The sequence below is a fragment of the Phaseolus vulgaris genome, chromosome 1, assembly GCF_051622355.1.
Source record: "Phaseolus vulgaris cultivar YP4 chromosome 1, ASM5162235v1, whole genome shotgun sequence".
NCBI classification, from domain to species: domain Eukaryota; kingdom Viridiplantae; phylum Streptophyta; class Magnoliopsida; order Fabales; family Fabaceae; genus Phaseolus; species Phaseolus vulgaris.
The window spans coordinates 50,774,603-50,784,997 of record NC_143498.1 but is presented as its reverse complement, the minus strand read 5'-3'; the positions used below and the strand labels follow the sequence as shown (position 1 = coordinate 50,784,997).

Sequence of the window (10,395 nt, the reverse complement as noted above, 5' to 3'; positions counted from 1 at the left end):
ACCGTGTCACCACCGACACTACACTGTGTTACAACTCTCTGTGACTGTGACGGGTTAATAGTTATATTTTAAAATTAAAATAATATAATGTTTTAAAAGACATGCAAACATATAATTTATATTAATTTATTTACTTTTTAAAATTAATTTAAGTTTTAAAGCGAACGAAAAGGGTGTGTTGTGTTGGTGTTGGTGCAACATAAAATGGAATCAAATAAAAAAAAATGATAATCCTTCTGATCCGATATAAATCTCCGTTTGACGTGTCTGATTAGTCAACCCCCCACAGAAACACCTCACCAACCGCAACAGGACTCAAACAAAACAAACGCATGAAGTAAGGGCGCGCCACGAGCCACTGTCTCTATCGTAGTCGTAGCCACCGTTTCTTTGTTCTTTTCCGTTAACCAGACAGGCACCTTTGGGTCCCGCATCTGAAAGCCCCTCGCAACGGAACCCAAAAAAACAAAAAGAAAAAACCATCACAACCCAATTCATTTATTTATATCATAAAAGAAAAACCCACTTTCTGGACTCACTCACTGGAAAAACGCCATTTTCGCTCCAAATCACGTTTCTCCGATTTGACTCCGCTATGACGAGCTTGACTCGGAGCTCACTGTCTCAACCCGGAGCTATATCGTCGATTAAATTTCCGGGTTTCGATCCACCTTCGCTTCCGGTTACCGACGGTTCTTGCTCCTAGATCTGAGCTGTTTGGGCAATCAACGGTGACGGTCATGTCAATCGGTAATCGCCTGTTCGGCGTTCTTCCTTCGTTTAATTTATGTTTTCTGTTAGTTTGTTCCATGAACGAGTAGTATGCATTGCAAAACGCGAGGTATTGGAATCGGAGTTTTGTTTGAGTTGTTTTTTTGTTCAAGTAACTAACAAACCTAATGGAGTTACAATTTGGAGTTTCGCGTGTGCTATCATTTACTCTTGAGAACTGCTGCTCAATCAGTAAGTGGTGTTGTGCATTCAGCTGGAAATTGCGGCATGTAGATCGATAAGTTGTTTGGATCTGTGGTGAATGGACTTAGAGCTTGCTCTGGAGTTGATCCAGTGAAATTTGTTGACGTGGTGTAGAATGTTGATCAAGGGTTGCAATCCTTGATGTTGCGGGAAATTGCAGATAAATGCTACCGAAATCTTTAAAACCTTGGTATTGATGTTGCACTATGATCGCCCTTGCATATTTTCGCCCAGTGATGACGAATATCACTTATTGAGACTAGCTGAAGTTTTGTTCATTTTGTAATCTGTGTGTACTAACAATCTTTTGATTATTATTTTTGGATGAAGGGGAAAGGAGGCTAAGTTTTTTGAGTCTTAAAACTAAAGTAGTTATAATTTTTTTGTTAAGATGAGTAGAAAGGATGAACAGAAAAATTACACGCCGATATCACATTTCACTTTGTTCCTTTCATTTTGAAAAAAGTATTTGAATAATAAAATATAAATTCATTGAAACTGTAGTTCTCTCTCTGAGAATTTAATCCTCCGTCCAAGCTCAAAGGCTACTTGAAGGAACAAATTGCTAAACCTGGTCAGGTTATTTTTGTAAGAGCAGGATAAAAACCTGTTCAAACTTCGAAACCCAATCATGATGTTAAATGAAAAATACCTACTATGCATATTTGCTTATTGTCACTGATTTTTCTTGAGAAACAATCATAATTCAGTTTAGGTTATTTTTCAAAAGTGATTTTCTTTTTTTTTTGCATTTTAGCGTTAGTTAAGTACCCTTGATAGTTGATTTTGGCCTTTTACTAATAATGCAGGTTTAAAAATGTTTCAAGGCTTGCTGCTGAAATGGATGCTTATATTATCTTGCCTGGCATTTATGATTGTGGTTGGTGAAAATGATAAAACAATGGAGCTCCCTTCTTTATATGATTCTAGATCACCTTTGGCCTTTGCTGTTGTTCATGGTCTACATCTACCAGCAAGTCTCCATTTGTCTAAGCATGAGCTTTCTCAAGCTGCACCAATTGAAGCACTGTCACCAGTCATTCCTCCTTCGTATGGTCCCTTCTCAAGTAATGGCCAATCCCCTACAAGTTCACATTTATCCATACCATTCAGAAAGAAGAGTGAAATGAAACCTCCAATTTCTGGCTTTAAATATATTGCTCCTGTGCATTCTACTGCAGCTGCAGGCCCTTCTGTTTCAACTCAGCCACCATTGTCTCCTTATGCTTCCAGTATGTCATCACTTTTGCTTCTCATAGATAGATAGCCTTTTTTTTCTTTTTTTATTTTTAATAGCTTTCTTTTAAATGTTTTTGTTTCATTTTTTCAAAGGGAGCCTACCTTAAAATATCTTGCATGCCCTTTTATAGCAAAATAATTTTGAATATAAACATTACGTTATATTTCATGGTTTCTCTGAACTTTGGAACCTTGAAACTGATAATGACATGGTTGCTAATTTTTATTCTGCCAGATTGTTGTAAACAAGACATGGTGCTGAAAAGAGCCAGTAAGAGTTGCCACTGTGCATATCCCATAAAGCTAGACCTTTTTCTTTCGAATGTCTCTCAAAATCCTAGTTGGAATGATTTTCTTAATGAATTAGCTGTCCAGCTTGGGTTGCGAAATACTCAGATTGAACTGATAAACTTTTATGTACTCGGTGTATCAACATTAAATATATCAATGAATATTACTCCACATAAAGGCATCAGTTTCTCTGCCAGTGAAGTTTCTAAAATAAACTCTTCGCTTTCAATGCATAAGGTTAAACTAGACCCTCGATTAGTGGGTGGATACCAACTTCTCAATATAACTTGGTTTGAACCACCAGCGCCTTCACAAGGTAATTGAGCATTTGTATTTAAATATGTCATTGATAATGAATGGTACTTTTGGTGTTCTTGATCATTGGAAGTGACCGATAGATTACTATTGTATACATAACCTGGTGGATTGTCTATATTTGTCTTTAGTACGGATAACAAATGGGAGAAGCATATAGATCTATTGCTACAGCTTTGCCTTTATTCATACCTATATTTTATTTTTATTTCACTATTTTTTCCTAAGTGATAAGGAGAATAGAAAGTTATGTTTATGCTAAAGAGGTATTTTTTTCACTCATGGCATTTGCTAGCCTTTTAGGTATTCCTCATATTTTGTATTTTATCAGTGAATAACAGACAATGTTGATGCTTATGATAGTTTTTTGCTGCTTTGTTGATTGTGAAATGCATATATAGAAGGTAGAGCTTTACTTATGCTGAAAGGGGCTAGTCTTTACTCTTGACATCTGATGAGTGTTATATCTACGAAATTCTTCGTAGATTTTATATTCTTACAGTATACAACAGACAATGCTGATGCTTATAATTTTTTTTTGCTGCTTTGTTGATCGTGAATGTTACTAAAGATTTACTGGTAACCACTATTTTTTGCATTTTATCAATCTATATTTGTTGATTTACATACGTAGTTTGAATTTGATGTTTACATAGATTTCAAATCCTTGGTCTTTATCTAATTGAATGCCATATACGTTTTTCTACTGTCATTAGACTAAGGGAATAGAGAAACATGTCCCCTTTGTACAGTAACATATCTTTCTCTGTTTCAGCTCCTACGTTAGCTGCATCACCTGTGAAAACACCTTTGTATCATTCACCCACCGCTACATCATCATCATCCAGTTCTTCAGGAAGGCATTCAAATCTGTTTATTATTCTTGGAATTGCTATTGGCATAATCTTTATTGGTATCATATCTGTACTTATATTCTGTTTATGTACATTCCTGCCAAAAGCAAACGCACCTCCAGTAGAAACTGGTAAATATCTACAGTTTTAGCTCTGTTTCTATGACATATTTTCGATTCCATTTAAAGGCAGAATCATTTTAGTCATCCATATTTTGCATAATTCGGAATATCAACCAGTCTCAATAGTACGCTACATACAATTACAATATTCCTTTCAATATTTCGTATGAAGATGATACTGTAATATGTGTAATATAACATTCATAAATTTAATATATCAGTTTGACAAATGACCTACTGGTTCAACTATCTACCAACATACCCCGTACCTTTACTGAATTAGTGACCAATTCGGTCACTAAATTTATGAATGTTATACTACACAATATTATACACAATTAGCTCTGTTTTTATGACATATTTTGGATTCCATTTAAAGGCAGAGTCATTTTAGTTATCCATATTTTGCATAATTTGGAATATCCGTGTCAATAGTACACAACATACAAATTACAAGTATCCCTTTCAATATTTCATATTAAAATTATGAGTATAATTTATTATAATATGTGTAGTATAACATTCATAAATTTAATATGTATCAGTTTGACAAATGACCTACTTGTTCAACTATCAACTAATGACCCCGTAACTTGACAAAATTAATGACCAATTCGGTTTTGATAACACCAATCTCACAGTTTGAAGTCTGTTTGATGCAACACAGTGTAGACATCTATTGTTCTTTCATTTATTTTATGTAGTTGAGATTTTTTTTAGGATTTCATGTAGGATGTTGTTACTCTTTAAAAATAAGGTAGAATGTAAGATAATATGTTTGAGAGGCTCCAAATGTGTTATTTATGAAGAAAGGACATGCTGTTGATGACGTGACGTAAGCAGAAATTTGTGATGGCCCTTATGTATAGGATTGGCATTAATAGTGGTAGTAATAAATGCAGATATATTTTAAAATTTGTTTCCATTTGTTCCTGCTACTAATGTTTTCTCTCTTTCAGAAAAGCCAAGGACAGAGAGTACAGTTTCAGCTGTGGGTTCTCTTCCTCACCCAAGTAGTACTCGATTTATTGCTTATGAAGAGCTTAAAGAAGCAACAAACAACTTTGAAACAGCGAGCGTACTTGGAGAAGGAGGGTTTGGTAGAGTTTTTCAAGGTGTCTTGAATGATGGTACTCCTGTTGCAATTAAGAGGCTTACAAATGGAGGGCAACAGGGTGACAAAGAGTTTTTGGTGGAAGTTGAGATGCTTAGCCGGTTGCATCATCGTAACCTTGTAAAACTAGTGGGATACTTCAGTAATCGTGACTCGTCACAAAATTTACTTTGCTATGAGCTTGTTCCTAATGGAAGTTTGGAGGCTTGGCTTCATGGTAATGTAATTTTTCAAATCACTGGTTCAGCTTTTAGCATTGAATGTTACATGCTTTCTTTGTTCTATTGTTGACTTATTTTATTTGCTTTAGTTTTTTCTAATCATCTTTATTGCCTTGAACTGAAACTGACCTTCATTGTTCCCATCAGGTCCCTTGGGAATTAATTGTCCTTTGGATTGGGACACCAGAATGAAAATTGCCCTTGATGCTGCAAGGGGACTTTCATACCTGCACGAAGACTCACAGCCCTGTGTAATACATAGAGACTTCAAGGCATCCAACATATTGCTGGAGAACAACTTTCATGCTAAGGTTGCAGATTTTGGTCTTGCTAAGCAAGCACCTGAAGGCAGATCCAACTATTTGTCTACTCGAGTCATGGGGACATTTGGGTTAGTTAGCCTTGATATTTCTCTTTTAGACTTTTTATTTCTGTATAAATTAATTTTTTTAAGGTTAAATGAAACTTTTTTTGTGCAGGTACGTTGCTCCTGAATATGCCATGACTGGACACCTACTTGTTAAAAGTGATGTTTATAGCTATGGCGTTGTCTTACTGGAACTGCTTACTGGTAGGAAGCCTGTGGATATGTCACAGCCATCTGGGCAAGAGAACCTTGTTACTTGGGTTAGTTCCGTACCTTTTCAATCACTTTTTTTATGTGAAGTTAAATCATCTTCTCATGTTTTCTATGTTTATACTAGGAAATATTGAGAATTTAATTTGTTAAATCTATACTCTGAAACTTTTACATTGGGGTGGTTGGTAAAGTTCATTTTTCCTTTCAGGCTAGGCCAATCCTTCGAGATAAGGACAGGTTGGAAGAGATTGTTGATCCAAGCCTCGGGGGAAAGTATCCTAAGGAAGATTTTGTACGTGTTTGCACTATTGCTGCAGCCTGTGTTGCTCCCGAAGCAAACCAGCGACCCACAATGGGTGAAGTGGTGCAGTCACTTAAAATGGTGCAGCGCATCACAGAATACCATGATTCTGTGTTGGCCTCATCCAATACTCGAGCCAACCTGAGACAGTCCTCTAGCACTTTTGAATTTGATGGAGCATCTTCTGTATTCTCTTCGGGTCCTTACTCTGGTCTAAGTGCCTTTGAAAACGACAACATTTCTAGGACTGTGGTTTTCTCTGAAGATCTTTGTGAAGGACGATGAATACTGAGAAAAGTCCAAAATGTTCAGTTTCCAATTTTTTTCAGCACTTCAAGCTTTCAATCAAAAGTTCGTCATGATTTGGAGCACTTTCAATCCTACAGCTGGGTTGAACCATGGAATTTTCCAGGATTTAAGCATTGTGTTGGTAACATGATTGTAGTAACCATTATTCTAATTAGCAGATGAGTTAGATAATAGCTTGTATAAATAGAACAAAATTTGCCAAAAGGCTCAGTTTTATTTATCTTTTGACTTGAAAACATGAATACTTGTATTCTTCAATTTGTTACAGATGATTTATTGCAGACAGGATTCTATGTGGCTGTTTACTATTTTACCCCAAGATAAGCTGTTTCTACACGCTGATTAGGCTTTGGAAAAAAGTTTGTTTGACGCTGATTCAGTTTTTGAATAAAGTTTATTTGGCACTTGCATAGGAAAAATAATTATTCTATAACTGTTTTTTAAATTAAATATTATATTATAATAAAATAATAATTTATTTAAGAGTTAAATGATTAAGGTATCATTTCTCTTTCCGCAATTGTTTGCAAGATTGACATTATTTAAAATTTCCCTTCTAAGTGAAGTTTGTTTATTTTTTTTTTCAAAATATGGAAAATGTATTGGTACTGGTGAAGTTATTAGGCTTTTGTTAACGACTCTCATGACATTCAACTTTTCTTCTGGATTTATAACTACCAACAATATTATTATTTTAATGATTTTTTATATTATTTAATTACTTTTTCTTATATATATATATATATATATATATTTTTTTTTTGTTAAAACTATCAAAGATCGAGAGTTATATATAGCTCTTGGGTGTCAACATATATATTTTTTCTTGAAAAATGTTTCTTTGATACTCTTTAAAAAAAATAACATTCACCCCATTTTAATAATATAATAATGTATATTAAAAATTTAAATTAAAAAATAAAATAAATATTATTATTTAGAGATGTCAAGTGAGTGGTTTTTATTTGATAGGTGTGAAAATATCATAACATTTTTTTTCTTTTTTGCTAAATGTCTGACTGAAACTGGGTTTTGTTTTCTTTTTTGGATTTGGGGTAACTCATTTTTGTGGAGATATATAAAAGGTTTGTAAAACGTAAAACACATGTTAAGCGTAAATTACATTTTGTTAAAAATAAGAGTGACATACTTACATTTAAATAAATTATTATTTTATTATAATATAATATTTTATTAAAAAAACAGTTGTAGAGTTGTCATTTTTTTATTATTAGAATGTGAAAACTTTATCCTAAAAATATTATATAGGCCAGAAATTGAAAGTACACACGTACTGGTTTGTGGTATGCAAAATAACTGGTGTAAAATAGAAACTATAGTAAATAATGATTAAGTTTGTAACTATTTCTAATTCTTTCTAATTCTTGTCTATAATTCATGTCCTTTACCAGTAAGCCAAGAAGCCTTGATTTACAAAGTTAAATATTTTTTTTTTGTTAAATACTCTTTCATATTACTTATCAAGATTATAAGATGATCACAACATGAAAAAAAAAAAACACTAACAAAAAAGTAAGTAAACTAATATAATCATGTGAGGTAATTTAGTGTAAAAAAAAAGTATACTTGAATAACAGTGTAAATTATACCTTTTTTTTTATATTGATAGTGCACTTTGATTAAAATGTAATAATTTATCTAATATTTATTATAGTTTTTCTTTTATATTTTTGCTTACAACGCAAAATCATTATCTTAAAATATAATATAACAAGATTCAGGCCCATCTTAATTTTAAAGTGTAGGGAGACATGAAAACTAACAGTGGACAATTTGAAAGTTTGATCTCAATTTTCACTGTGCACAGTAAATTATTTTTTGCAAATTCTCTCTATTTCAAGCAATATCAGTGGAGACATGAGAGATTGAAAGGGTAAGGTTGGGAACATAACAAAGATTGAAAAAAAGAAAAAAAGATTAACTTTTGGCTCTGTTGCCAAGTCAATAACATGGACCTTTTCTGTTACCTAATCCTCCACGAATTGAAGTAACAAAAACGTTAGCAACAGAAAAATAACGTGCGGCTAATATGGAGCATCCAACGAGAACCACAACCAAACCCTATTTTGAGCATTCACTCAACTATAAAACCCCACCCTTTCCCTCTCAGTTAGAAGCAAGGTCACCCATTGTCTCTGCTTTCATAATAAACCATTCTTTTCCAATTAAAGAAGACCAGAGACAATGGGTTCCGAACAAAACCTTCTCTTCGCCGTCGTGTTCCTTTCTTCCCTTTTACTATCCACCCATGCCATCACCGATGCGCCGTCTCCCTCCCCATCCTCCTCCCAAATCTTCTCCACAGAGACCAACATCCTCACCATAAAATCCAACACAGTCAACACCCTCTTCAAACCCAGCTCCGAGATCCTAGACTTCTGCAAAGACACAGAGAACCCTACTCTCTGCTCTGAAACCATTGCCCCATTCATGCAAGACATGTTCGACCCCATTAAGGCCCTCGAGATCGAAATGGAAGCCACGCTCAACCAAAGCATGAAGGTCTCTAACATCATCTCCGAGGCCCTCACAAACCCCAACACCGACCGAAGGGCACGTGGCGCTCTCGACATATGCAAGTCTCAGTACAAGAGCATTGCACAAACTGTGAAAGATGCCGTGGAATTGTTGAACCAACAGAACGTGGTTGATGCTTATTACAAGTTCAGCTCCGTTATATCTGACCAATCAACTTGCGAAGACGCGTTTGTGGAATCTCGCGGAGTTACCATTCCCTTCGCTGATGACTCTCTCGGTGTCTTTCAGCTCGGTGGCAATTGCTTGGCCATCATGGATTCTATGGTTAACAATCGTAACCGTTATTTCTTGGTTTGATTCTTACGTGGGAGGAGGAGAACCGTGCATGCATGCATGCCTGCACTTATGATATTTATATTAACTACTTGTGTTTATCATCGTTTAGTTAGGTTGTCTTGTGGTCACTGTTGTGATCGTGGGAGAACAAAACAGTTCAAGAGGGCTCAAGGGTTTTGAAATTTTTGTTAAGGGATGAAAAACGATGATGGACTAATAGGGTTAAATTCATTTGAGTAGGTATGATTGTATCAGGAGCTGCTGCAATTCTGCAGTTATTTTGAATGAAAGAGGACACGTCTTTTAATTTATGCATGGCTTCTTAATTCTTACTATTTGCTTATTAATTTAAGTTTAAAAGGAATGTATTTGGATTTTATTGCAATTAAAACAAATGATAAAAAAGAAAGAGACAAAAATTTAAAGAGATTAAATAAGAAAAATAAAATAACCGTAAGAGATAAAGATAGAAATATCTAAAATAAACAAAAAGATAACAAGATAGATATAAACAAATAAAATTAATTTTATTTTTAAGATTAAGAGACGAAGATGAAGTAAAGATAAAGAAATAAAAATAAAGAGATAAAACTCCACAAATTTTATGTGAAGTGAAATTTTATTTATTATAGTGGAGAAGTGAGTGATCTCTTCGGTATATAATTACAAAAAATCATCTAAATATGCAAATTATATTATTAACAAACTTGATTATTTAAATTCTAATTAATTTTTCAAGTAATTAAACTTAAGTTACTTTATTTTAATTCCAATTTTGTATAAATATATTCAAATAATCAACTTTATATATCAAGATTCAATATGTTTAATTAAAATTATTTTTTTTAGCATTAACTACAATTAAGTCTTTTCTTCAACTTTTAGATTTAAAACTAAAACAACATGAAATATTTTAAGAGTTTTGTTTTTATTACATCGAACCTTAACCATAAGAAAACTTAGTTATTTATGACTATTATAAAAAAACAAATTTAATATACAAATATTGATCCGTTTTTTAGTCATTATTTGAGAGATTTGATTTTTTACCCCAAACATTAATTAATCTATATTTTATTTATAACAAAAAACTTTATTAAGGGGGTGAACTTTAAGTTGACATCTCTCATCTAAGAAAAGCTTTACTTAAACAAAGTGATTAAATATTTATCATGTGATTCCTTAACTTAATTCAACTTACATATATATCTTCAAATCAACTATTCTCTTTTTCTTATA

The 10,395-nt window shown here is 33.4% G+C and overlaps 2 protein-coding genes across 5 annotated transcripts; both read left to right on the top strand.

Annotated features, from left to right (window-relative positions):
- The first annotated feature begins 229 nt into the window (after window positions 1-229).
- On the top strand, window positions 230-6,626 carry LOC137814796 (receptor-like serine/threonine-protein kinase ALE2). 4 transcript variants are annotated; one of them, XM_090293392.1, is made up of 10 exons: window positions 514-750; window positions 986-1,165; window positions 1,785-2,042; window positions 2,157-2,207; window positions 2,450-2,821; window positions 3,596-3,805; window positions 4,756-5,127; window positions 5,279-5,522; window positions 5,611-5,758; window positions 5,920-6,626. In XM_090293392.1, the coding sequence occupies exons 3-10, from the start codon at window positions 1,793-1,795 to the stop codon at window positions 6,295-6,297; spliced, it is 2,025 nt and encodes a 674-aa protein (XP_090149518.1). In that variant the 5' UTR covers window positions 514-750; window positions 986-1,165; window positions 1,785-1,792; the 3' UTR covers window positions 6,298-6,626. The 4 variants fall into 4 exon arrangements, with proteins under 4 accessions (XP_068473807.1, XP_068473806.1, XP_090149514.1 ...); XM_068617706.2 differs by lacking the exon at window positions 986-1,165 and having other exon boundaries at window positions 230-750; XM_090293388.1 differs by having other exon boundaries at window positions 318-750; window positions 1,785-2,207.
- Window positions 6,627-8,461: 1,835 nt separating this feature from the next.
- LOC137816242 (Plant invertase/pectin methylesterase inhibitor superfamily protein) lies at window positions 8,462-9,467 on the top strand. The gene has a single exon (XM_068619318.1). It carries the CDS (start codon window positions 8,527-8,529, stop codon window positions 9,175-9,177), a length of 651 nt encoding a protein of 216 aa, XP_068475419.1. The 5' UTR covers window positions 8,462-8,526; the 3' UTR covers window positions 9,178-9,467.
- Window positions 9,468-10,395: the final 928 nt, after the last annotated feature.

Excerpts from the sequence above, each read along its gene's own strand:
- LOC137814796 (XM_068617705.2), top strand. Across the intron at positions 5,128-5,278 it reads TTTGGAGGCTTGGCTTCATG|GTCCCTTGGGAATTAATTGT; the intron begins GTAATGTAATTT and ends TGTTCCCATCAG. Across the intron at positions 5,759-5,919 it reads AAGAGAACCTTGTTACTTGG|GCTAGGCCAATCCTTCGAGA; the intron begins GTTAGTTCCGTA and ends TTTTCCTTTCAG.
- LOC137816242 (XM_068619318.1), top strand. The coding sequence starts at position 8,527 with ATGGGTTCCGAACAAAACCTTCTCTTCGCCGTCGTGTTCCTTTCTTCC.